This window comes from Podarcis liolepis, assembly GCF_965112155.1.
Source record: "Podarcis liolepis genome assembly, chromosome: 4".
NCBI lineage: Eukaryota > Metazoa > Chordata > Lepidosauria > Squamata > Lacertidae > Podarcis > Podarcis liolepis.
In genome coordinates, this window is record NC_139558.1 from 38,964,518 (window position 1) to 38,991,943 (window position 27,426).

At 44.1% G+C, this 27,426-nt stretch overlaps 2 protein-coding genes and 1 long non-coding RNA gene across 8 annotated transcripts in view; 2 read left to right on the forward strand and 1 right to left on the reverse strand.

Moving 5' to 3' along the window:
• Positions 1 to 4,456, forward strand: part of TBL1X (transducin beta like 1 X-linked) — a 129,075-nt gene extending 124,619 nt beyond the window's left edge. For all 4 annotated transcript variants that reach the window (XM_083502009.1, XM_083502008.1, XM_083502007.1 and 1 more), the window contains 2 exons: positions 1,146 to 1,247; positions 1,898 to 4,456. In XM_083502009.1, coding sequence (XP_083358135.1) covers positions 1,146 to 1,247; positions 1,898 to 1,924 — 129 coding nt within the window. In that variant the 3' untranslated portion in view covers positions 1,925 to 4,456. The remainder of the gene's footprint in view (positions 1 to 1,145; positions 1,248 to 1,897) is intronic.
• On the reverse strand, positions 4,062 to 23,173 carry GPR143 (G protein-coupled receptor 143). 3 transcript variants are annotated; one of them, XR_014525803.1, is made up of 10 exons: positions 22,553 to 23,173; positions 19,525 to 19,634; positions 16,948 to 17,042; positions 16,428 to 16,520; positions 15,012 to 15,121; positions 14,126 to 14,234; positions 13,319 to 13,436; positions 10,609 to 10,849; positions 5,196 to 5,939; positions 4,062 to 5,154 (listed from the first exon to the last, which is right to left on the reverse strand). XR_014525803.1 is itself a non-coding variant. In XM_083502040.1 (9 exons), the coding sequence occupies exons 1-9, from the start codon at positions 22,800 to 22,802 to the stop codon at positions 5,860 to 5,862; spliced, it is 1,206 nt and encodes a 401-aa protein (XP_083358166.1). In that variant the 5' UTR covers positions 22,803 to 23,173; the 3' UTR covers positions 4,062 to 5,859. The 3 variants fall into 3 exon arrangements, 2 of the variants coding, with proteins under 2 accessions (XP_083358166.1, XP_083358165.1); XM_083502040.1 differs by having other exon boundaries at positions 4,062 to 5,939; XM_083502039.1 differs by lacking the exons at positions 4,062 to 5,154; positions 5,196 to 5,939 and adding an exon at positions 8,362 to 8,776.
• Positions 23,174 to 23,240: 67 nt separating this feature from the next.
• On the forward strand, positions 23,241 to 25,902 carry LOC310706432. Its single transcript, XR_014525876.1, has 2 exons — positions 23,241 to 23,355; positions 24,687 to 25,902. It is a non-coding gene; the product is annotated as an uncharacterized lncRNA (long non-coding RNA).
• Positions 25,903 to 27,426: the final 1,524 nt, after the last annotated feature.

Genomic DNA, 27,426 nt, shown 5'->3' on the forward strand with positions numbered 1-27,426 from the left:
ATCTTACCCAGTGATACCATCTAAAAGTTATACATCAGGGACGGATCCATGTAGAACCCTATGTGACAGAATCCATTTCTGCCCCTAAAGAAGGACAGGAAGCAGATTTATTATGGGTTAGGAAAAGATGTTTCATCTAGGGAAATCTGCCATTGCTCTTCCACCATGAACGAGTGGGGAGAGCAAAGTAGAAGCATGTGGGCACAGCACTCATTCCCAGCTTCATAAACCATAGTTGCATCTGAACCAGGGCATTATATTCTCCATATATTTGGAATATAATGCCCTGGTTCAGATGTAACAATAGTTTATGAAGCTGGAAATGAGTGCTGTGCCTGCACGCTTCTATGCTGACTCTCCCCGTCCCCAATATCCTGGATTTGACCTTTTCATTGTCAACAGCAGCGCCAGGGAGCACACTCTCTGGGGTAATCTTCTGAGTTCACATGCCAGTGGTGCATAGCTGTCAATGTTTCCCTTTTTTAAAGGGAAACTTTAGGGAAGTATTACTGTATTTTAATATTTGGTTGGAAGCTGCCCAGAGTGGCTGGGGAAGCCCAGCCAGATGGGCAGGGTATAAATAATAAATTTATTATTATTATTATTATTATTATTATTATTATTATTATTATTATTGGATTCCTCGCAAGAAAAGGGAAAAGTTGACAACTATGCAGTGGTGGGGTGGAGCCTGTGGCAGAAGTAGGTGGGGCAATGGATTTGTCTCTTACCTTTACCTTTCAAACCATGCAAAAGCCTGAGGTTTACCGGTATGCACACACACTCCACCCGGGAAAGCAAAATGCATTGTTGCAGCCCAAGGAAACATTCCAGCAAGGCAAAACCTCTCCAGGAGGACCTGGAGAAGAGCCAGTGAGAGATGAGGCATGGAAAGAGAGGGCAGGGGTGTGTGTGTGTGTGTGTGTGTGTGTGTGCGTGCGTGCAGCCTGAGAGTCGAGCCTCAAGGGCCAGATAGGGCTGTATTTGGGCCTGAAGTTTCGAGCCCTCGATCCAAGCATAATTCGCATGTATTTCTTAGAAACCTCGGGGAAACACACACACACAATGCAGAGTAAGAAATATTTGCTGCCTGAATAATAATAATAATGATGGTGGTGGTGATTTGCTTATTATTATTTTTGTAGAACGGAACTCTAGTACATAGCTACAGAGGCACTGGGGGAATATTTGAAGTCTGCTGGAATGCTAAAGGAGACAAAGTGGGGGCTAGTGCATCAGATGGATCGGTGAGTCTTTTCAGACTTCATTTTCAGTGATTGTTCCTATCCCATAAATGAGCATAGTTCCCACGTTGTTAAAATTGTCCTCCCCCCGTGATAAGATGAGAGATCTGTGAGTTAGTGAGCAGTATCCAGAGGCATTTAAGTGCACTCACATCTCCATATGTCCTCTGAGCAAGGAACACCATTTGGTCTGATTTCATCCTTTTGAAACATCCTGCAGAGCTTTTTGTAGCTGGAAGACTTAACAGATCCATGAAGTCCCCTTTAATGTCTTAGCTTAAGCTCTCGATGGTGTTTTATAACAGATGGCAGAAGCAGTGATATGTAAGAATGCTGCTACTCTGTTGTATGCGTTCTCCAAGGACCAAATGGACTCCCAAGATTATTGCATTATTTCACATGCTGAGGGTCCTTCTCATGAGTGTGTGTTTTAGGAGTATACATTTTCTTCTCCAGCATGCAGAGAGGACCTGTAACTGGGTGACTGTGCAAACTGAACCTTTCCGATTGTGATACCTTTCCCTTGTTCAATATTCCCTGCTGGATCGCCCAGAACATTGTAAATACAATTACTACCGTGCAATTACGAGTGAACAATATTAAGATATCCGAACGATGTTTTTGATCATTTTCCACCTCTCTCTGCCTTCTAGGTTTGTGTTCTAGACCTGCGAAAGTAAATGTTTTAGAAGAAAATTTGCAAATGGACCAGCATTGAATGTGTGGGTAGAAGCACTCTTCAAAACTATTTTTTAACATCTCTAGAACTGCAAGAACAGGGGGAAACAAACAGAAACTGGGCGGGGGGGACCCCAGAGTGTACAACAAAGGCAACTCTCCCAGGCGGCAGAAGGCTGCAAAATGTTTTGTCCATAACCTTCACCGTGGAGTTAAGACACAATCACGTAGGGGGAGGGGTTGGGGATGGTTTCCACCTGGAACCTTCAGCCTTTGGAAGCAAGAGGCCACCACCAGCTAAGACCCCGTAATGTTTGGTTTGGGTCTCTGAGAACTCGCTCTGATGGCTGCAGAAAAGAAGAGGAAAAGCTGTGCCAAAAATGATAATAATAATTAAAAAAAAGAAAACCTATAAAGCAAAATGCTTTGATAAACCAAAATGGGGAGAGAGAGAGAGAAAAAGAATCCTCCTCCATGTGGTCTTGTATTTTTTTCCCTTCCAATCTGGACACTACCGTTGCTCTCCCAAAGGACATTCAAAGACCAGTTTGTACTGATGACACACACGACTTTGTAATCACAACACTTTCTATTTTCTAGACTACTTTTATTTGTTCAATGGGTTTCCCCCTCCCCACCCCCCTTTCAGCTGGAATATGATAGCCTTTGAGGATCACAGGCATAGTAGGTTTGAACTGAATTTCTTTTCTTTCTTTATTGTACCCATGTTTTTGTTTGTCTGCTTTGTTTTGCTTTTTTTCCGTTGGTGCCCACAGAAAATGCAGCCAGGTGGGCAAAATGAAAAGTTTTAACAGACTTTTTCTCTCTCCCCTTCTTTCTGCTCCCCCCCCCCCCGCACCTGCCCCTTCCGCTCTTGTCTCCTCTCTCCCAGCTTCTTCTTTCTCTTAATACTTCCACGCTTCAGATCTTAGGGTCTCAAGGGCACTTTCAACAAATTGTGTAATAAGTGCTTTATGTAAGAATGCAATGCCGGGAACGCTTTTTACAGGAGAAAGATGACTTTTTAGGAAAAGAAAGAACCCAGTGTATTTTTGGAAAAAAGAGAAGTATTTTTTATGTTAAAACACAATTTTAGAAGCTTAAAATCTCTACCAGATGTAGACCAGATTGTGTTACTCATTCAGAACAAAAAAAACAACCCAATTTGAATGGAATCTGATACAGATTTAAAGATGCAGTATCCCTTTTATTTCCTCCTCATGAAAGGCGATTTCCTAAAACAAAGAAACAAAAAAGAAACCAGGCATTGCTTCTCTTGTAAATTATAATCTTATTAAAGAGGGGGGAAATATCTTGCATGTTTTTAATTTAATTGACAAGTCTTAATGATGTCAATTATGCCACATTATTTCAGAAAGTTAGAGTTTTAAAAATAGATACTTCTTTTCTGAGTCATATATTCAGATAACTCTCAACATTTTTTTAAAAAAATCCCACATTTCTTGCAGAAAATATTTCCACATTGAATAATGCCCAATTCTGCCATTTTATTCAAAATGGGTAATTGTTTTTATTTTTATTATGAGTAATAAGTCTAGTGTTTCACAGAGTGTAGAGAAAACTTTGTTATTTGCTGACTATTTCTGTTTACAAATACTGCTAAGTTGGGGAGATATGCAGTGGGTTTACTTTTTAAAGCTGCTGCTCAACTGCCCAAGGTATTAAATAGCTGCAAACCGACCCCTATTTAACTAGCAGTAAGTCCCATTTAACCGAGTGGGACTTGTATCTGAGCAATGTAGACATGCATAGGATTGCACTGTAAGAGGTAATAAGATTAGACTGGTTTAAGCCAACAAATAGCTTTTGGAATTTTGAAAGAGCTAATCCTTTCTCCACAAACATTTCTAACATATTACAGAAATTGCCTCTGGAGACACTTCGCACCCTGAATTGACCAGCAAGCTCCCAGGCAGAGAGGGATACTGCATCTTTAACTTGGTATACACTGGGTTCCTTATATGGGGCATCAAAAAGCCCAGTATTTCTAGGGTTCAATGCATATTAGTCCCCCAAGACATATATGAGATTTCATTTTTATTTTTTATTTTAAAAACTAACTTTAGAGCCAAGTGAAGTGCACTTTGTCAAATGTAAGGGTTGTTTTTTTGTGGGGGGGGGGGGTGTTCTACTTTGTCCTTGTTTCATTCTCTTGTTTTCTTTTTTGCCTTCTAAAAAAATGCGGTTCTTTGTCAATTGCAGAATTGTTACTTCAGCCACTCACTGATTAAGTCTGAATTCTGGCTTCTGAAGTTTTATTGTCTGTGTCAGACTTGAAGCCGGGCTTGGTTCTCATTTCAGCATTTCCCCGGGTTCTGTTGAATCAACATCTCCCCTCACCCCGTTTTGTCTGTACACCCACTCCCCTCTTATAAACACACACACACATACACACAAACCCGTACTCTCTTTCAGCAAATCACCTTGTGTGTTGTAGTTTGTTTGTTTCAAGGAGAGAATCAACAGATCATATTCAGTGTCTTGAATAAATTGCTATATTTTGATATTAGAAATCTCTGTGTGAGTTGTTTCTCATTCTTCCTGTGCCATTAACATTTGCCTATTTCCTTAGGTGCACTGTGGCTTCTTCCCTTCCTTCCTTCGACTTTCCAGGGCCATTGGCCATGCTTTTGGGCGCTGTTGGGGATTGTAGTTGAGGAACATTTGGTGGACCAGAGATAGCCCACAGCTGCTGTTCAGGCTCCAAAAAGGCTGACAGGACCTGCTTAGCTTGTCATTTTTAAAGGGACAGAGCAAATAATATTTACCAGCCAAGATTTGATAATTCTGAAGGTACCATTGGGAATGATTCACATGCAGAAATTCACCATTTGGTGAGTTAATAATGCAAAAGGTAAACTTTTCAGTGATGAGCTGTGCTTGAGATGATGGGTTATATATCTAGTCCTACTTGGGAGTAGACACATAGAATTTAATGGCCATGACTGACTTGGGTCCATTTATTTCAGAAGGTCTACTCTGAGCCTCACTTAGTTGGATAGTACCCTATGTCAGAATACGAGAAAGCTGTTTCTATGATGTTTGAGCAGCAATGGTATTTGTAAACCTGCAGCTCATTGCTTGATTTTGCTGTCATTATAAGCAAGGTATAATCTCCAAAAATAAAAATATTTTCCTCTAACTAAAAAAAATTAACTGCAAAAATCAATTCAGTGTGTAAACACAACAGGAGTGTGTAGACAGGGCTGCCCTTTGACCCCCTCACCTTTGAACTGTGCCACCTGGTGGCACTACTTCAGTGTCAGGGTCTGGCCAGTGCAATTGTCAGGAAATGGCAAAAACCTTTTCCCACATCAAGGTGACTGACCCATTGGAAGAGGAATCAACAGTTTATAGTGTGTCACAAGGATAGAAAGGAATAGCAAGGAACACATTTTCAATCTCTGAAAGGTCTATTAAATAGTGTCATTTGGTCTGTGGGTGTCTTGTTAGAATTAACCAAGGTAAGCAAAGGAAAATTAGTAAAAATAAGAAAGCTTTGTGATACTTTTTTCAGTATTCATGTTGTGTGTGTATATATCATGACATTTGGGACCTTTTACACATCCCAGCAACATTTAGAGGCAAAAATAAAGCACGGTGGTGGTTTTGTGGATAGGAATGTTTTAACACTTGCTACTGAATCTGAACATGGTTCAGGCTCATGTTCAGAATTAGTTATGTGCTTTTGCAGGCTGAGGACTAGAAAGCCGTCAAAAGTCAGTCAAGGGAAGCGTGATCAGGCTTGTGGTGGAGATGGTGGCAGAAGAGTGGTGGCAAATCTGAATTTCAAAGGAGGAAGACTTGCTTGTCACTCCATGCTAGACTTTTTTTGGAGGGTGTGTGTGTGTGTGTGTGTGTGTGTGTGTGTGTGTGTCAGGGTGTCGTCCAGCTCCTCTCCACAGACCGTTTCCAATTATTCAACATCAGCATCATTACCATCTAATTCATGGGCTCCACTTGAGATATGGATTTCAATTGTGCTAGCATCAGAACCTAGCGAGACAAAAAGAGAGAGAGATCTCTCATTACATTCAGAGAGGGAGAGGGATGGCTGAAGAAACTGGTCTGTCTCTTGCTGACTAAAAAAATAAAATGAAGGAAACTTACAGCACGAAACTTGCATTTAACCCTACAGAGCAGGAATTTCGCTGTATAAGTGTGTCAAACCACAGAGTATTTTGACTGGAAGTCTATGGAGGCACAGTGACTTTTGCTTTAGTGCGGTCTGCTATGTATTGTATTATAGAAACGGTATTTTCAAGACAATTGTGTTGTTCCATGAGGCATTAGGGAGATGTTGGGTAGCTTATCAGGTGTAGGAGTCAGGAAGTCTGGAGAAAGAATTGTTGGTGGCTTGAGCAAAGATGTTAAAACTAGGAAAGACCTCATGACCGGGAATAAAGCTTGTGACATTTCCACAGAAAATACAGAATTTAGTTGAGCTCTTATGCCTGAAAGGCTTCCATTCATTTTTTTTCTTTTAATGCCAAAGCAGCTGCTGCATAGAAGTGTTTGATGTTTTCCCTGGTCACACTGAGAGTTGATGGCTGAACGTATTTGCTGCTCATTGCCATCAATAGTTCTGAATCTGTAGCCCCTATGAAATGTTTAGTAGAAGATATATTTTTATGAGACTGAGTGCGACAGCAAGCTTAGGGCAAAGGTGAGCAGAGTTTTGCACAATTTTTAAAAATGTATGGGGGGTGACATTCTAACTAAAGGCCTCTAAAAATATCTCCCCAATATCAACTTGAAGTTCAATCAAAACTGATGCGAACAAGCCAGAGACTAGCAACAAACTGCCTGTGAGCCTGTTGTGAGGCTTGTCTCCCATGCCCCATAGGAGTGTGTGTCTGTTTTCTCTCTCTCCACTTCTAGCACAATATTTGGTTTATAACTTTTCTAACCCACGCTTCAGCACGTCTCAATCCAGGCACTAATGGACCAAGGGGGGGTGTGGATCTGCTTTCTTTTAACAAAGCCCTTTCTTCTGAGCCAGAGAGAAGACCAAGTATGTTCTGTTGCTCGTTATTAATAGCAGATGCTGACATATCAAGTCTTTGTTCTTGCGACTAGAGAGGGGCCTGTACTGAATTATAGTACTCTAGCTGTCTCTTTAAGTATCAAAGAAATTTGAACTGGGATATGTATCTGAACTGTGTGTGCCTTAGGAACACAGGCAGCTGCATGCTTGGTAGGTGAGGGTGAGGGCCTTTCTGGTGGCTGCTCCCGGACTGTGGAACTCCCTAGAGATGTTAGGCTGGCTCCCTCCTTGTCCTTTTGTTCGCAGGTGAAGACCACCTTATTCCAACAAGCTTTTGGGAACTGCTTTTAATGAGAGGGCTAGTGCCATGGAGTTCTTACTGTAATTATCTGTATGTTTTGAATAATATGTACACACACACACAATTCTATTGATATTTAGGTGTTTTTTAAATGATTCCCTCATTTTTAGCTGTTCTTATTTTATCTGTAAGCTGCCTTGAGTCCCTGTCAGGGGAAAAGGTGGGGTCTAATGAAGTTCAGCCGGGACTCAGTTCTGGCACCTCCCGGGTGGGTGCCATTGCCATTGTAAGAGAAATTCCAGCACCTCTTTTTCTAGAAAAATAGCGCTGATAATATAATTATATTGAGTCATTGCTCCCATCCAGTTCAGTAGACTTAGGATAGATTTCCAATGTTTCAGACAGGAGTCATTTGTAGTCCTGTCGGAGGTAATGAAGGCCTTCTGCTTGCTTTTTCCAAGGCCTACTGTTCGTTTACCTGCCATGTTTTTATTAGATTAATCCCTAGTTTGCCCTGACCAGAAAAAATCTTGAATGCCAGGAATCATGGGACGTGAATTTTATTTTTAAGCATTCATAATTTGATGCTGGAACATAGTGGCCATGGACTGTGTGAGCTCAGGCCTTCAAGCCCTCTTCCAAGAAGGAATAGCTTTGTGTAACAAAAATTGCTTGTGGCTGACAATTACCATGGAGGCTCTTGCCTCATCAAAACTGTGTCTCCTTCTGTCCACTGAATTTCCGGCTCGTTCCCCACCTCTCTTGCAGAACCCTTCTTCTATCTAGATCTGGGTAGTGGCCATGTGCAAGATGTATCTGAGGATCCAGTTAAACATGAGTTGAACCCAAGCGAAAACATCTGCCGTGGATTCCTGTAAAGTGGTGAGGTGGCTTTGCTTTAAAACACACCGTAGTAGTGCCCATGACTGGCATCCCCAAAACTGCTTCTTTAAACCTACTTCTGAGTAGACATGCATAGGCCTGTATTGGAACGGACGTTGTTTAAATGTTCTCCCACTATGATAGTACAAGAATTTCCAAACCATTTCTGTTGCCAGAGTTTATTTCAAGCCACATTAATATAGCTCACATATAACATAGCCCAGGTTAGAAGGTACGTAATAAGCACCTGTTGGAATTGGGCCAATGGCCCATCTAGTCCAGCATCCAGTGGCCACCTAAGATGCTTGTGCAAAACTCACCAGCAGCACCCAAACACAAGAGCACTCTTCCCTTACGCAGTTTGCAACAACTGGCATTCAGAAGCATACTGCATCTGGCATGGCCAGTCAGAAATAAGATTAGAAAAACAAGTAGGGGCGTCATAAGCCTTGTGCTTGTCTTGTCCCCATCCCCAATCCTGTGCACAACTAGCTGACATCACAAAGACCAGCCACCTTTGGCACATTTCACAGTGGGGTTCATTGGGTTTGTTTGCTTAGTTAAATGTTAAGGGTTTGCATTGCTCAGTTGGATGCCGGATCTCTCGTGTGCCTGGCAGTTTCTGTTTAAGAAATCTTGACCCACAAGGCCAGGCCTTTGGCTCTGTAAACAGAAAGGCATGATTATGTTCTAACGTTCATGTGATGGAGCGAGGGAATGGAACGACACATTTAAAAAAACACAAGTGGGTGGTTGTTCTTTTCCTTTGTTAAAAAGGATGGCGAAATAGCATCTTAAGGGTTTGGATGTTTTATTTTCTAAATGTTAACCACCTTCCAGAACTAGTGCTACATCAGCAGCAAAAGGCTGCTAAGGAGAGATTAGGTAGGTGTACAGCTACAACTCTCACACTGTATCTACAGAATGATCGGCTCTCACCTTGCCCCACCTGATGTCCTCCTGATGTTTGGGACTGTACCTCCCATCATCCCGAACCACTGGCTGGGGCCCATGGGAGGCATGGCTCAAAGCATGTGGAAGGCACCACATGCGGAAAGGCTGTTCTATACTCTTGTGTGCAAAAAAAACCCCTTGAAGCAGGATGCCTTTTCTAGCCCTGCTAATCGTGTACCTTGAAACAGAGAATGGGAGGGATTCTAGAACTATGAGATCTACCACAGGCAAGGTGTCCTGTGCCACACAAACAGGGTTCAGGTTCAGCAGCTGTGTTTGACTTCCACCTTGTGTGGTGACACAACTTAGGATGTGTGTTTATAGCCATTTATGCATCTACCACCCCCTTCCTTTTAAGGGAGAAAGGCTGAGACAGGCACTTGGGAAGACAGACTTACAATAGCGAGGTCTCAAGGAGTCCAACCTCAGGGGAAAGTTTGAACCAGCCCCTAGGCAAATCAGGCCTGCAAGTCTTGCCTTAAAGCAGCACTGACCCCCCACTGCAGCCATCGCAGAGTGTTTTGGGTTTCTTTAGTTCTGCTTAAACAGAGTTGACAGTGGAACAGCCAAAGGAAATATAGCATTCAAACTGCACAGAATACGTAGCTAAACGTTGACTGGAAGATCCCCAATACAAATCCGGCTAGAAGAGTAAATTGCATGTGTTTCTGACGTAATATTTTGAATCCGAATATCGGGCGTTCCTTTTCATGCTGCTGTAGCTCTCTTCCCTGAGAAGGTGCTAGGCTTTGTGCAAGCCAACTATGTCAACAGACATCTTCACAATGGTGCAAAAGCATGTCAAGAAGCACAGAACAGGGTTGAGTGCAGTAATATAAAAACGTTTTCCCTTGTTGGGAAAAGAATAAATGCCAAAGTTGGCTCAAGAAAGCAAACTCTTCTGCTTGCTACAAGGGAAAGGCCAAAACTGAGGCTCAGACTACAATGCTGGAGGTATTTCTAATAAAACACAGCAACGTTGCAATCTCAGCTAACCAGGAAAGCCACTAGGGTTACAGGATTCTGTAATATATTTATTAAACAAAATCATGTACCGTAAGATATACAAGTTACAGGAGACAAGAAAACAAAGTATGCCAAAAGAAACTACAAAGCTAATAAGTTCTGAACATCATAGGAACCTTCTGACAGCGGTATTCTTGTGTGCTGTTTGTCAAAAAGTTGACTTCTCTCTTTTTTTTTTAACTCCCACATTGCTTCTCTCTCTAGCAAGGGAGTCTTGATGAGTGGAAAGATAGTACAAGAAAAAAAAGTGAGGTACTGGTGAGCAAGGGGAAGGATGAACTCTCATTCACAATCGCACATTCTCCAGATCACACATTCATGTACACCTCTTAATTCCACTTTGTGTTGGCTGGCAGCTGAATAGGTGAATCAACAGTGTTGAAATATGATCTATGTAACATGCATGTCCTCCAACAAGAGGAGTGCAAGGGTGAAGCAGCCCTGAGGTGGTACAAGTTACCAGCCCTGGTAGACAGGAGAGTTCCTAGGTGGCCTCTCATCACTGCCAAGGTTACCTTCAGACAGCATGCTTAAGGTTTCATCCGCCTGGTGGTTTGGCTCCACTGTCGTGTTCTTTGAGTCGGGGAAATTCACAGAATTTCCACTTGGCAAGCCGTAAGCATTTTCAGCAGCTGTTGACGTGGACATCGATTCCCATGGTATTTCGCTTTTTCTCCAGCGCAGGTCCAACTTCCAGCCCGTCCATCCATAGAAAGCCAGTGTAAAAAGGAAGCCTTGCATTGGATTCAGTACTCCCTAAAGGACCAAAAAGCAGGGCAAGAATCAACATGGCCATGGGTAATAAAGAACCATGGTCCTTTTCAAAGAATTCATTCAGTTTTAATTATTTACACATCACATTTCAGTATGAGAACCTCCCAAGGCAGCATACAGCGGTACTTGGTTCTCAAACGCCTTGGTACTTGAACAACTTAGAGCACTGAAAACCTGGAAGTAAGTGTTACGGTTTGTGAAAAATTTTCAGAAGCCGAACGTGCTCCGTTTTGAGTGTTACACTTCCGACCCCACACTTCAATTTTGAGTGTTATTCTGAGGTGTCTGTTTTTGCTATTTATTTTGCATTTTAGTTTTTTCAGCTTTTTTGTTTTGTTTTTGTGACTGTGTGGAACCCAGTTCAGCTACTGATTGTGTGACTGCAGTACATTGATTATTGCTTTCATTTTATGGATCGATGGTCTCATCAGATAGTAAAATTCATGTTAAATTGCTGTGTTAGGGGTTGTTTTTAAAAGTCTGGAATGGATTAATCCATGCGCGCCTTGGTTTTGGAATGCTTTGGTTTTGGAACAGACTTCCGGAACGGATTAAGTTTGAGAGAGGAGTTTGGCAAAACTCCTGGGGAAATTAATGATAACTCTTGTCCCCTTCACTTACTACGGAAATAAAAGTATAATTTCTCTGAGCAATCCCCAGGTGTGCAGCACAGCCACCTTCAGCCTTTGCTTTAGGAAGGGGGGCTTCTCTTCCGGCTCCTGCCTAAACGAAGAAGATGGAACAAGAATAATACCTAAAGACTCTCCCAGCACTGTTTGGACATTTCCCTCTTGCACATGGGGGAGATGGTGGAGCTACACTGACTGAACCATCCATGCGCTGAGGGGAACAGACATCTGTAGTGGCGACTCTGCTCTGCATATAGGTACCTGATAATAGAAGCATTTTCAAATGGAGATGGGCTAGGATGAGGAGTGGAGGTGAAGGAGACTCTCCCACAGCAGAAGTTCCAGTGAAGACACTGCGACTGGGAGGAGCCTGCGTGTCTCACCAGCGTACCTGAGAGCGAGTCAGGACATGCAAAAGTGCTCCTTCGCTGAACTTGGCGTTATTGCATGTTGGAAACAAAAGGTATGTACAGTGGTAACTCGGAAGTCGAACAGAATCCATTCCAGAAGTCCGTTCGACTTCCAAAACGTTCGGAAACCAAGGCACAGCTTCTGATTGGCTGCAGGAAGCTCCTGCAGCCAGTCGGAAGCCAGGTCGGACGTTCGGGTTCCAAAGAGCATTCGAAAACCAGAACTATCACTTCCGGTTTTCGGGAGCCAAAACATTCGAGTCCCAAGGCGTTTGAAAACCAAGATACGAATGCATTAAGGATTGTTTTGAAGGAGCATTCAAGGTTGCCCCCTTCAGCCAGTCATCTAGCATTCTATGCATTTGTTGGTGTGAGGAAGTATTAGTTACTGATTAGCAGGAAGGCAAAACTAAAAAAAAAAAGCAACCCCGGCTGTGAAGCTACATATGCACACTTGCCTGGAAGTAAAGCTCACTCAACTCAGTAGGGCTGATTTCAGACATAAGAATAATTATTATGGGACGGCACTGTAGCTCAGTGCTAGAGCATCTGCTTTCCATGCAGAAAGTCCCAAGTTCAATCTTGTATCTCCAGAATTCCCCTCTGCCTGAAACCCTGGAGTCTGCATATGTTTGCTTATTATTATTAGTATTATTATTATTACTACTACACATGTGGGCAAAGAGACACACAGCACTCCCTAGGACAAAAATAGGGCAGCATGCTAGAGTGGTCATGAGATTTCCAGCAAAGTCACACTGCTGTGTTGTGGGGAAGAGAGAGGAAGAAAGAAGGAAGTTAAACACGAGATACTGGGCAAAAAAATTAAAAAAGGGGGAGAAGGCAGACAAAAGCATGTAATTTCACAGCCGTACAAGGAAATGAATGACATAAAGGGCTCTAAAGAGCAAAGAAAGTAATGGAAGCTCTGCTATGTTGAGGGAAGAGAGAGACAGTGGAAGTAGGAACAGGAAGCCAATGATGAAAAGTAACACTAGGCAAGAGAAGGACAAGGATTGCTCCAGGTGAGGAGAGAGAGATGCTGAGACTTCAGGAGAAAGTGACAGGGCTGATTAGAAACCAACTCTGCCATGACTCAGTAACCTGGTATTGATCATTATCAACAAGCCTGTATGAATAAAAAAAAGTACACAAGCAATTCAAAACGTTCTCCTGACAGTTAATTACTACCTGTGTTGTAGACACCTGCAGCCAAAAGAAAAGAAAAATAAAGTGGTTGGCACTTCTGTCTATCCAGTGAACTTCCAAATTCATCACTTCCTGCACTATCCTCAGGATAATTCTGTCCCTGCCCCACCCTGCAGGTCTCTGGGGACTCCTTTCCTGTTGGATGGCCACCTTGCCAATGACACTCGTTTAGGAAGCCCTAAAAAACATTGCTAAGCCCTTACCATTATGATCCACGTGATCAGTGCAGCGTTCCGGACGTGTTTCAAGGGGCTTCCGTTAATATCTGGTTGCATTTCCAGGTAGAACAGGAGGCCTTCATTGATGATATTCGATGACCAGCTGATAACAGGCACCAAGAGAAGAAGGCAGAGATATAGATCACTTGATGCATGTCCTTTGTTTTCAAAGCATAGCTGTACTCATTTGCAGAAAGAGCTTGGAGAATTCGCTTTGAATGCTAATTTTCAAAGCCGGTAGTATAAAAGAAGATGAATGCATGTACAAAATCTCCCTGCCTTGGAATCCCTTTGTGCAGCCTGAGGCAGAGAAACCAATTGAAAACGAAATTTTAACATGCCACTCTCCTGTAGGCTTGTCAGTTGCGGAATTTAATTTTGGTTATTTGGATTCATACCATAGTATACTGGGCTGTGGTGTAGAAGGAGGAGGAGGGAGAGAACCCTCACTGCTGTAGGCACCATAAAGAGGAAAATTATAAGTAGCAGCAGCAACATATAAAGGGCAGGGATGGAAAACCTTCGTCTTGAGGGTCACATTCTCTTCTCGGCAACTTTTGGGGGAGGCACACATGCCAACAAGTGGGCACAGCAACGAACAGAAATGTAACTTTGTACATTTGATTAGTTTCTAAATTTCCTCCCTTCACCCTACCTGGGTCAAAATTTCAGATAAACGAAACTTGACTTTTTAAAATGTGGAGCTGATGCAACATCAGCCTACGCATTTGCCCACTCAATATCGTTAAAAGAAACTGTTCCATTAAGCAGGAGGGCGAAAATGTGTCTTACCAAATAACGACCACCAGCATGATTTTGAAAAAGCGAACTTTGATCTCTGTCCCCAGGCGTCTTTCATTCTCTGTATAGATCCCTTGCCGTCCCTTCAGTAAGGATGCAACTGGAAAGGAGAAAAAAAATGCATTGGACACACCGTGAGATAATGCCCAGCGATTTTAAGGTCAGCAGTGAAAATCAATGGCACGTCCCACTAGGTTGTTTCTCTTGTCCAAGCCCCATTAAAATGCTACTGGTTTCAAAAGGGTTTACACAGGATAGTTGGGCGCAAACTTTAACGTCACTAATGTAATCTGTTGCAGCAACAGTAATAGCCAGGCAGAAGTATATGGTAGGTCTGTTTTTAAAAAAAACCATGGCCCCCCAGATGTTGTCAGAACCAAAACCCACCAGCAGAAGCCAGCATGGCCAATGGTCAGAGATGATGAAAGCTGCAGTCCAACAACATCTGGAGAGTACCAGGTTCCCTCTGGGGAAGATAAAATAATGGGCAGAATTTAACTATTGAGTCCTGTGAGCTGAAGCCCTGGGCACGGACTTCTACTTCTCCTCCTCTGCATACCCCCTGAAATTGGCTCATTTTGGGGGGTTGGGAGATCCTTTGGAAGAGCACATAGCGGGAGGGGGGTTACTCCATCTGGCCTTCCAAAATGCTTGCCCTGGCAGAATGATCATCTTAGCATGATGATGAATCCCTCAGAAAGTTTTCTGAAAGTTTCTGGGTACGGAGGTAAGTGTAATCTATCCAGGAAGCCACCTTTTGATTCATAGAAGTTCTCAAATCTCTCCTTCTGATTACCTGTGTCCCTTGTTTAAAAAAGGAACCATGATCTGTTTTTCATTCACACGTGCAAATTCCGATTGCCATTTGGAATCTTACCAGCGGTGACTGTCCTGCTGAAAAGGACTGGGTTCGCCACCAGAACAAGCACCAATGGAACATAGGTCGTGACGTAATGTGGAATCGCATGCTCCAGACCATTTTCGCAACTGAAGGGGTGAGAAGAAAAATGGGCAATGAACAGATTTTATTTCTCATTTGCTTCCTCCAAGATTAGAGCTCCCTCACTCAGGTCCTCACTCAGGATTCCCAATGGGCTTCCTGCCTAGCAGAAACACAGGGGAATAATTGTGCTGTGAACATCTACATGTATATCTATGTCTGTCCCATGTTCAGACAGTATGATAGCTTTTACTACTTCCACTTTTACATTACAGCACAAAAAACCCCACTGTACCGTATTCTTCCATCTATAAGACGTCCCCTATTTTGGGGGCCTCAAAATTTAGAAAATAGGAGGGATTGAGCTTTGGGGGAGGATTATTTGAGGGAAATGCCAAAAATCGCTCACCCGCCAGAACGCAGCACACAACCGCTCGCGTCACTTACAATTGCCGCTTACAATCTCAGGCTTGAGCGATTTTCAGCATTGGCGGCTTGTTTGTTGTGGGGGGGGGGAATCCCAAAAATTGCTCACCCGCCGGAACACAGCACACAACCACTCGCGTCGCAGCTGCCTGATCGCCACCATTAGCCCTTCTGTTTGCCGCTGCGGCAGCCAATAGACAGCTAGCCTTGTCGCAGCAAGCGGGAGCGTGATTGGTGGCTGCTGCCAGTGATCGGGGAGCTGATAGGTGGTTTCTGCGATGCAAGATGTGTGCTGCGTTCTGGTGGGTGAGCAATTTTCGGCAACCCCCCCCCCAAAAAACCCCCAATCAAGCGGCCAATCGCCGCTTACAATCTCGGGCTCACGCCAGAAAACAATTTGCGCATCCCCCCTCAGCACTACCCGTGTTTAAAACGAGCCTAAATTTTGAACCTCATTTTTGGGTCAAAAAAGCTTGTCTTATACACGGAAAAATACAGTATTTACCTCAGAACATCTGGTTTGGACCCTCAAGGTTTTAATTTAGCCAGCTCCGATATTAAAGCAAAAGTTTTATTCAATTATTCTTCACATGCATTGCAAAGACAGTGTAGGCAGAGTCCCTAAGAAATCTCCCATCCATATAACCAGAACCAGGCCTGTTTGGCTTCTGAAAGGTGTCTGCGCCACATGCCTTCCAGCTACAACTTGGTCCACGTTACTGAGCTCATCTCCCCAGATGCACATGGACTTCACACCAACTGAGAGCCGAGGTTGCAGAGCTGGCTTTCAGCTGGTGGACTCCTTAATAAGCCTAGGCCTAAGCAACTGCCTGTACCTGACAAACCTACGCCATCTGCCATGTCCAACTGAATTCATTAAAACATTGTGTGAATCATAGAAGTAAAGCTAAACAACTTAAAGGTTACCTAGAAACTGAAGGGTAGTATAGCATCGCAATTCCCTCCACGCACAGCAGGATCGCCAGGCCCCACGTCATCATGTGATACAACACAATTGTACTAGAAATACATGGAAAGCCAAAGGTTTAGACGTCAGAAATTGCTTCAGCATTACACACATCATGCGTTCCTCCCTTTTAACGGTGATGTCAACGGTTTGGGAAACAAATTAGTTATGAGGTTTGGTAAGGATTTTGACTCAAATCTTGCAGCTCAGCTCTTGGAATGCTATGTGCGTGTGTGTATTAACTACAAACAACTGACGTTTGGGAAACTTTAATGAAGAAATCAACACACTGCAGGAATACTGAGGAGAGCAAAAGTCATTGGAGTTGCTAGCAAAGAATATTCAAAGGTAGTCATGACTCATGCGGTAAACCCAGGCTAGTGTTAGGCAAGCTTTCATCCATATTGAGGCATGAACAAAAACATAAATGCTGAAAATATTGCCCTATTTTTGAAGTGTGGTTTTATTTAACGTTATTACCTCATCCCTGCCGATCTTCTAACAACCAAGTAGGAATCTACAGCATAACAAAACAGCCACCAAAAGCCAGCACTGTACAAGAGTTGGATCCACATCTGTGGGGGGGGGGGAGGGAAAAAAAGAGGAGGAATTTGTATTTCATAGCTGCAGAGAGTAACAGACAACTTAACGGGACACTTAAACTTGAAAAGTTACATCCAAATATGTGTACGTCAAAGTCACTGAGTGCCAGTATTAGCCGTAGGCTCGGTTCTTGTGCGTACGATTTGATCAGTTGCCTCCCACAAATGTTACACATGTAAAACGTAATTTGACTTCAGACTCTCCCTCCCCTAGGAAAGGACATCTGATAACAGAAAAGGCTTGTCAAATGCTGCAAGTAAAGCAAGGCTTTCTGAGGTTGGTTCTCACCATTCCCGCTATACTGCCAGTGTCACATGGAGAGCAAGCCAATGTGTATGGGGTAGAAATGAAATCAGCACATAAATGCATGCAATGGCAGTAGCTAGAGAAACTAGCCACAGCTTCAGAAATGGCTGCTGTCTATCTGCACAGCCAAATTCAGAGTACTGGGCTCTCACTCTGACAGCAAAAGTGTGGGTCACCAAGAGAAAGGTATCGATCCAATGGGTGGATGGGGAACCCATCCAATCAGGGATGGAGAACCCGTGGCCCTCCGGATCTTCCAGAACCACACCTCCCATCATCCCAGACCATTAGCAATGCTGTCCAGGGTTGATGGGTATTGGAGTCCAATGCCATCCAGAGGGCTACAGGTACCCCATCTTTGCCCTAGCTTAAAGACAAGAGCGGCCCTGATGTAAAAATGCATCAACTGGAACAGGCATACTTGGTTCTCATCCCACTAGGAATATGCATGAGGAACCTGCCTATCTAAAGTACGGCATTTTGTATGGAATAAAATATTATTACATGAATCACTTTGATAAGGAGTGGCTATTTCTTGCTGCACCAAAAAGGGGAGAAAAACGCTGTGAGAAAAGGATTATCCACATTGTAAACTCTGCAGCATATATTCCTCGTGAAATGGAAACATGGAATGTGCAGGTTTCAATCAAGCTAATTCCATGGCATTTATCTGTAGATAATTCACATTTTTTCCCACAACTAGACCTTAGATAAGTGATCTTTCATGTCTGTGTTTACAAGTTCTAACATTCTTCCTTGCAAGAGCTGGAATTCTGCTGCATTCTTTCCTCTTTAAATTGGTCCAGCAACCTTTATTATTCCACCTTTACTTTCTCTTCAGCTCCTGGAGTTCTGGGTGTTTAGGCTCCATTGAGCTTTCAGTTATTTGTCTCCTCTCTTAATTAGTCATTATCCCCAGTGGCAATTGCTGAGTTTACCTGCAGAAAAGCCACAGTTAAAAATCATGCTTCTTGCAAACTCAAAGGTTTCCCCCTGCTCAGCCCTGATTCCAAAAAGATCTATTTAATCTTTTTTTAAAAATGCTGGTTACTCAAAGCAAAGACTGCTAACTAGTTGAAGAAACTATGCAACATAATCCTATGCATGTTTGTTTAGAAGATTCACTGTGCTCAAGGTGGCTTACTCCTGGGTAAATGTGCACAGGACTGCAAGTGATGGATTGCTTTTTCAACGACAAAATCATTATTTTGGGGAAGAAATCTCAAAATTTATTATAAGAAAACAGACTTATCTTTTATCAATTCACTGCTTTTTATGCCCTATACTGAGAGCACATCAGAACTAAACTGGCAATGTGGGTTGGGCAGAAGATGCAAGGGGGTAGTTTTAAAAATTTCCCTCCCATTGAAGAGGGAAATTTATTACACCAGGTCCATCTGGAGCTGGTGTAAAGTTGAGCCTTTGATGGCAGCACAAGTCAAACAGCAATAAGTGTTCTACTTCCCTGCACCACCTACCTTCTTCCCACAATTCCACACCATTTCAGTCATTCCACTAGCGTATATTCATTGGCAGCTCAGCCAGCCTTTCTAGGAGGTTTCCCACAGTGGGTGTGTCACGGTGGCAGTGCAGTATCTCAACTTCCAACGCCAAAGCACAAATCCACCCCAGCTCACGTATTTGATTCCCCCCCTCAGGTGACTCAACCATTTTGAAAAGGTATGGAGAAATGCTCAAGAACTTCAGGCAAGAGGATTTTATGGTATCACTTTTGAGGCTTTCCATTTTGTAAGTTCGCTGCAACTGATCCCAGTTTGCCAAAAGACTAAAAAGTTCTTGCAGCAGTTGGGAGTGCCTTCCGTGGAACCAGTTCAGAGTCGCTTGTTTGTTATTAAAAACACTTCATCTAGGCTCTTGAGGCCTTGCTAGCGCTCTTCCCTAACACAGTTAATGGCACAGATCCATAGACTGTCGGATTAGATAAGAGATCCCTGTGTGGGAATTCCCACTCGGCCATGGCGCCCACTGGCTGATTTTGAGCCAGTCGCTTGCTTTTGGCCTAACTCACCTTGCAGGATTTTGCGATAAGCCCAGCACTGGCTGCCCTGACCTCCACAAATGAAAGCCAGAATGCAAATGTGATAAACAAACCAGTTTGCGTGGACCGTGGCCACATCTGCTACCTACCGCACTTCCTACACAGAAGGCAGCAGGCCAAACATCCGTCCCATTCACCACAGATATGTTTGCTACGAAGTCTGGGAACCCTAACCAGACAGTTGATCTGAAGATGACACCTAAGGAGGAGGGAAAATCCATGTTAATGTGCTATGACTCTAGCAAATTCTATGTTCACCTTGTTTATGCAAATGTTTTCCCAAACCCGGGCATCACGTTGACCACTCAGCCCAGGAGGCTGGACTAGATAAGGTATTGGCTTGATCCAGCAGGGCTCTTCTTCTTAATAATTATTATAAGGGGGGACCAAGACTTCCATTCTCTTTGTATGGTGATATAATAGCAACTTTGTATGGTGATATAATAAATATACCAGTTCACAGGATAAGTGAAGGGATTGTTGCAATGGGTGCTGTCATGCTATGTGATCCTGCATGCTCCATCCATAGAAAGGAGTCAAAGGTAAGGGCATGAAGTTCCCAGAGTTATTGAATCACATGCTCGCCTTCCCAGTCTTCAAACTGCCGTCATGTGAGTGACCAGTGATCAGACTTACGGATTTCATTCATGAATTGAGACAATTCAGGGATTAAAAGCTCAGCTGTTTCAACCAAATCCTACTACGGTATGCCTGAGGTGCTGAAGTTGCTGCGGTCTAGCTTTTTTGCCTTTGTGCTTTCTTATCTAGATCCGCCTTGCTGCCTGCTCTCGAATTATTATCATGCTACTTATGCGTTAAAGAAGATGGGAGCAGAGAGGAGGAGAGTGTCATTTTCCAGCAGAACGTACGCTGTAGCCAAACTTTTGCATTACAGTATACACAGTATACAGGATGCACAGTATTTACAAATACAAGTCCAAACATTACAGGTGGTGGTGGTGGATTAGGAAAATGGGGCACAGCTTGTGTGAACTGGGCATTAGTCTCTTCATCTGCATTTTTGCTAGTACATATACAGAGCAATCCTAAGCACATTTGCTCAGAGGTAGGTCTCATCAAGTTCAATGGTATTTGCTCCTTGGTAGGATTGTAGCCTTAGCAACTATAACCAGTCATCAAGCAGGATTCGACTCCATCATTTCGAATTATCATTTTGAGATTTTTAATTTGTAGGGCAGGGGAAAGGCAAAAATGGTATATAGACAACGTATAAGTACGCAAGTTTCTTTTCTTTCTTTCTTTTTTAAAAGTTAAACCACTCTCATCATTTATTAAGTTAAAAAGCACCAATTGAAAGCACTTATCAGATATTTCATGTCGAGGCCTAAGCTCTTCCTCCATCACAAACTCAAATCTGGTTGCAATTTTTGAAAAAAGGATCCTGACTTTTAAAAAGAGATTCAGCATTTAGGGAATTCCAAGATGCAGGATAGAGACATGTTCTGGGCGGGCTAAAGACCTCAGGGGATCCCACGCTGACATTTGGCAGATCTCTCCTCTCCTAAGGTTCCCTTCTTGCTATCCTAAGAGGGGGGATGAGGGAAAGGGCTGGCTGCCCCAGCGTTGGTAGAGGGGGACGGAATGTGGGTGTCAAGGGGCCATGGTGATCCAGCCAAGGATGAGGAGGGAACCACCATAAAGGGTCGCCTTGGTCAGGACTGGGTCGCCTGTCACGGCGTGGTAACACAGGGCACCAGAGAACACCCCCATGCCCAGGGACAGGATGCTGCCAGAAATCATGGATAGCAGCAGTGGGGCACAGCCAGGAGGACCAGGCTGTGGAGGAAGTGGTATTTGTTGGCTGTCTTGTAGAGCTCTTTTAAGTAGTCATCTTGGTCACTCTGACGGAAACCATGAGCCCCGTAGGCAGTCGCCCAGACCACCACAGCCCGCTCAGCGTTCTGAGATGTCGGAAAAATGCCCCGGCACCCGCAACCATTCTTATCCCCAACGTGAAAATGTATCAATCCCGTATGCAAGTTTCTTTGCACTGAGTGCTGTCGATCTGTAAGAGAGCAACTGGATTCACACAAAGTGCAAAACTGAATTTGAAAACTATGGAACCTGAAATCAGAATGGGAAACTACTATTTGAAATGGATTTTCAATTCTGATTTGGTAGGTAAGTACAAACCACAGCTTGCCAATTTCGATGTAATGGCAAAGCCACAATTTGATGTTATTGTCTGAACTAAACCATTAACCTCTTTCTATTCTGTCAGTGCAGTTCATTCCTTTTGGACAAATCAGGTACATTACTGCAACTGCCCAGAAGGCTCAGTACATGAAGCAGAAGTCAACTGGGGTTCGCCACTGAATGTAATCTCAACAGGGAGCTATACCCTTTCACAACTTCCTACTGAGCTAACCTGTCCTATACAGTTTCATTGTTTTTCATTCATGCTTAGCTGCTTTGGATGCCTTTTTTTTTTTTTTTTGGCTGAAAATGTAGCATCGTGTCTATTTCATAGAATCACAGAATTGTATACTTGGAAGGAACTCCAAGGGTCATCTAGTCCAACCCCCTGCAATGGAGGAATCTCAGCTAAAGCATCCATGACAGATGGCCCTCCAACCTCTGCTTAGAAACCTCCAAGGAAGGAGAGTCTACCATCTCTTGTGGGAGTCCGTTCCACTGTCCAACAGCTTTTACTGTCAGAAAGTTCCCGATATTAAGTTGGAATCCCCTTTCTTGTTGCTTGAATTCATTGGTTTGAGTCCTAGTTTGCTGCATTTATGACATTTAAAGCCATCTTAGTGTACATCTAAAAATATGTAAAGTATTTTTTTCAAATACATGCACTATTTCTTCCATTAAGATATTGCTATGCAATTAACAAATGACTGTTAACACCCCACTGTTTTTTTCCTATAAGTTAACATCAATTGCATTAATTTTCTCCCTGGTGTTATATATATATACCATCCCTCCAAGTCTGCAACCCTATTGATGCCCCAAGCGACAGGTTGCCAATGCAAAAGTCGTCCGTCGCCCTTTCTCTCCCCCCCCCAGCAAAAACCCCCACCACGCGGTGAAGAGGTCTCCTTGCAAAGCAAGCAGGGGGCGACCCTGGCCAGCAGCGCGTGGCCGCCTTACCTAAAGCGCCCAGCATGTCGCAGGCGGAGATGAGGAGCAGGATGGTGGAGGACGAGGACGCCGCCGCCTTGGGCACCTTCCTGGCGCCTTGGCCCCTCTTGGGCAGCAGCTGCAGGGCGCTGAGCGCCAGGCCGGCCGAGGCGCTGCCCAGGCAAACCCCGCAGAAGACCTGCGGCTGGAAAGCGAGCAGCAGCTGCGAAGCCGCGTCCCGGTTGGGGCAGCAGAAGGTCTCCAGCCTCGGAGAGGCCATGAGGAGCAGCGGGCCCGACGGCAGCCAAGCACCCAAAGCAGCCTCCTCTCGCCGCTTCAGGAGGCTTTTTGCTTCATGTTTCTCCCGCCGAGCTGAATGCAGAGAGTCACGGGGTGGCTGGGTCAGGCGGCGGCATCGCTGGCGCTGCTGCGAAGGCTAAATCCCCTGCAGCGGCCAGGCCCAGCCTGGCGGGGCGGAGATCAGAGCAGCCGCGCGAGCGGGCCTTAATCCGAAGCGGGGCTCTTTCGCTCCGAGGCGTCGGGTAGGCCTTCCCGCAGACGGAAGGGGAGAGGGGGGAAAGGAGGAGGGAAACTCCAAAGTGGCAGGACGGGGAGGAATCCCCTCGAGGCAAAAGATGCGTGCCGGCATTGGGCACGTGGTGAATGGCTACAAACGAGGCGGGGATTCTGCCCGGGCGCAGAGCGTTCTCTTCGCGCCCGGGCAGCAGCTGCAGCGCGTCGAAGTTGTGGCTCCTTCAGAATCTGCGAATTCGAAGCGATCAGCTTCCGTCCATATGGAGGCTCTGGGCAGAAGGAATCGCGCCCGAAACAAGGTGGATTATTACTCACTCTGGGATAACTGCACCCACGCAAAACCCGAAGGACTGATTGCAAGCACACGGCCCCACATAATTATTTAGCTGAGGGGGTTAAAGAGGGAATCGCTTTTTCACCACCGAGCGTGCTTCTTTGTATTGCATTGGTACCCCTGCACGGGCTTGAGCCCCCCAGCAGTAGCGACTGTAACTGGGACCCATGTATGTGGATTAAAAATCTCTTTAAGGGAGGCGAGTCTGCCACCCTTCCAGTAGAACAGACTGTCTTGCTCTTTCCTTAGAGTTTTAAAAGCAGAAGCTGGCTAGCCACCTGTCAGGGATGCTGGGACAGCAGATTTCCTTCATCAGCAGGGGTTAGGTTAAACACTAGAGGATCTTTGAAGTCTTCTGCACAACTAGGTTGCTATGTGGCTGGTTCCTAATGCCAATGCCCTAGCAAGATTGTGGCTGGCATGGGAAGGAACCAGCGACATCCTCTTACCCCAACCCACTTTGATTCCTGTTTATAGATGCTACGGCCACAGAGTGAAAAATCCAACTATGTAAAGTTTCAAGTATGTTTCACTGGATAAACCTCGAGTGTGACAGAGGTTCTTGGAGTAAGTCCCACTTAATTTGATTGGCCTTACTTACAAGCAGGCATGAAGAGGGTTCATTGCAAGTGGTTGAAACTTGGGTAACTGATCTGCATTAACAGTGCAATCCTATGCATATCTACCCAGGGGTGAGCCATGCTGTATTTAATGGAACTTACCTAAGGGAAGAGTATAGGGATGTCATGGGCAATCTGTGGCCCTCCAGATAACTCCTGTCAGCCCTAGGTGGCATAGACAACAACATAGCAAAGTAAGGGTAATCTCCCAAGTCAGACTGTTTTGCTCAGAGTCCAACATCTGGAGGCCGCTGGTTCCCCGTTTCTGATATAAACAATAGGATATCACTAGCTTACTGCCATCATCCATATTTTTGAGAGTAATTACCCCACCACAATCAGTAGTATTTGTTGCATGAGCATAGTCAATAATTCATTATAAGGTTTTAGATTGATCCCAGGTACGACAAAGGATTGTCAAATGCCCTTGGGGAACATAGGCTGCAATCCTAAAATAGCTTATTTCTTTGCTTATGTTGAACATCACACACACTTTACCTTTGTTGATTTTCATAGAGATAAATACTTTATCTCCCTTGACCACAGCATTTCAAATCCAGCTGCTCTAAAGATAAAAACCCCTATAACCATTTCCCTCAAAATTCATGTGTTTGGAGTGACTAAAACATTTATGGACTGATTCTTAGAATGATACTTCATTTTTGTTTCTTTCTAGAATACACCCTGCAGTTGGTTGCAGACCAAATAAAGTATTTTGGAACTGCACAGAAGACAGAAATTCCCCCATATGAATGGTTATAAAATGTAACAGCAATACAGATTTGTTATAAATCTCGTTCAGAGGGATTCTCTCCCGGGAACTGCCAGACAAGTGTGGAACACATTTTGCTGTTGTGGCAGGAATGTCAGTACAAGTGCAGGAGAGATAAATAAATGTGGCATGTTGGCCCAGATCCTCTGCTGTCTTAAGCCAGTACTTTTCTACTGACCTCAATATTATTATTGTCTCCATGATATTTTGCAATCTGGAGATATGTAGGAATCAGGTGGGGGAAAGAAATGGGGCAAAGAACTGCAGGAAAGAGACAGAATGATCATTTAAAACAAATGATGTTGTTACTGTTCTGTTCCTGCCTCTCATGAGGCTGACAGTTGGTTACCATGCCACAATAAATGTCCTGGGCAGTGGTGGGGAACCTCAGTCACCGAACCTGAATGCGGCCCTTCAGACCTCTCTGCCTGGCCCTCAGGACTCTCCCAAGCCATTCATGCTCCGCAGACAACCCCCTCTCCACCAGCCTTGCTCCACACTTTTCTTGAATTATTCTGTCTGTGTGGAACATGTCCTTGTCCTTGAGCTGTGATAAAGCCTCTTGCTTTCATTAGGAGGATGGAAATAATGTGAGGTGTGTATGTGTAGAAACCTCTGACTTGTTATTTTTTTCAGGGGGGTATATGGCAGAAAATGGTTCTCCCCACCCACCCTGGTCTGAGGCACATGCCCTTGTGAGTGAATGGGAAACGACATTCAAGCATAGTGTTTTGAGAGCATATGGTTAACGGTCAGTGAAACATACATTGGAAATTAAAGATGGAAATTACTCTTGTGTATTATGCTGGAAATTAACCTTACGTATTACTAAGAGCATTGTCACTACATGTTGCCATTTGAAGCTTCCAGAAATGTACTGTTTCAGAGATCACTTGATTTGAAAGAAAGTACTATAAGTTTGTTTTCTCAGTAGACTTGCATTATTTAGTGGAGTATTTCCCTTCTTATACCCAAACGAGAAGCTGTTCTCAAATTCATGGCTGAGCCAGTGTAAGGGCAGTACGATTTCTGATGCAATGCCTAGCTGTAAATATTGTGATGAAATTTAAGGATCCTGAGCACTCTCCTTGCAGTAATAAAACACTATTGTTAAAGGGAACCGGTTGCAGGGCGTATGTGTGTGTTTACTAGCAACAACTTTGATGCTACATAACTCAGAAGCCTTCTAAACATACCAGGATAATTAATATGAAGTAAATAGTTATTTATCCAATCTCATACTGGTTTACTATTCAACTCAGTGACTTCCAAACTTCAGAATAAGCAAATCAGTAATATATCTGATTATATATCTGATATATCTGGGGGATTCTACACAGTTCTGTCTTCTAGCTTTGCAAAATGCTGGAATATGACTAGTGTTTCAGAGTTCAAAACCTATTCTGTTTAGTCTGAAGCTAGCTACACATTGGTGCATCGGAGAAGTAATGTGTACTCAAGTACCGGTTGCCTATTTGAAACTGAAGGGCATGTGATGATTATGAATGTGGAAGATTCCAAATGTAGACTTTGCAATCATATAACAGAAGGAAGCCATATTTAACGTCCTATGTAAATATGCACAGCAGTACATTGTTAGCCTGATTTATTTTGAGCTTACAAACGGGCGCCAGTGTATTCGCTAGACACTAGGTGTGGTGTAGTGGCTGAAGACTGCCAACTATGTACTAGGAAATCCCCAGCTAAAATTTGTTTCTTCTGCCATGAACTTAGCAGGAGGTAAGCTCTGCAGACTTCCTCCAGTCAGCCTGCACTGCCTTTACAGGGATGGTATACAGATTATTTAGATGACGTATGAAAAACATTTTCCAATACAGTGGTACCTCGGGTTACATACGCTTCAGGTTACATACGCTTCAGGTTACAGACTCCGCTAACCCAGAAATAGTGCTTCAGGTTAAGAACTTTGCTTCAGGATGAGAACAGAAATCGTGCTCTGGCGGCACGGCAGCAGCAGGAGGCCCCATTAGCTAAAGTGGTGCTTCAGGTTAAGAACAGTTTCAGGTTAAGAACGGACCTCCGGAACGAATTAAGTACATAACCCAAGGTACCACTGTACTGAATGCGTTATAAATGCATCATTTGTGAGAAAAGCTATATGCTAAACAAATGACTGAAGGCATGGTTCAGACACATGTTTATAAAGTTGGGCAATACCTTTATTAGAATCAGGGCTTTTTCCCTAGGGGAATTTACAGGAGCTCAGTTCCGGCCCCTCTCAGGTGGGCGACATTGCCATTCTAAGAAGGAGGAGGGTGTCCTGGCACCTGTTTTTCTAGGAACAATAGCACCGTCCGTTAATACTACATGTGGCGATCTTCCCTGTTCTCTAGAGCAAGTGCAAGAAGTTCTATCTATCAGGTGCGTGTGGGAAAGGTGAAGGAAGAAAGGCGTGCAGGTGACGTGCAACCCTGGCCTTCTGCTGGTTAGGCGCAGCGGCAGCGCGCGGGAAGCCGCCTGGCTCCCTCAGCCGCTCCTCTCGCCAGCCGCCACTAGAGGGTCCTGGAGGATAAACCTGCTGCTGCCCGAGGAGAAGCTTGGGCTGCCGCTCCGCAGGTTGCTCGAGGGGAGGCCGGCTCAAGCGCCGCCTCTCCCCGGCTCGTCTTTGTGCCGCCGCCGTCCG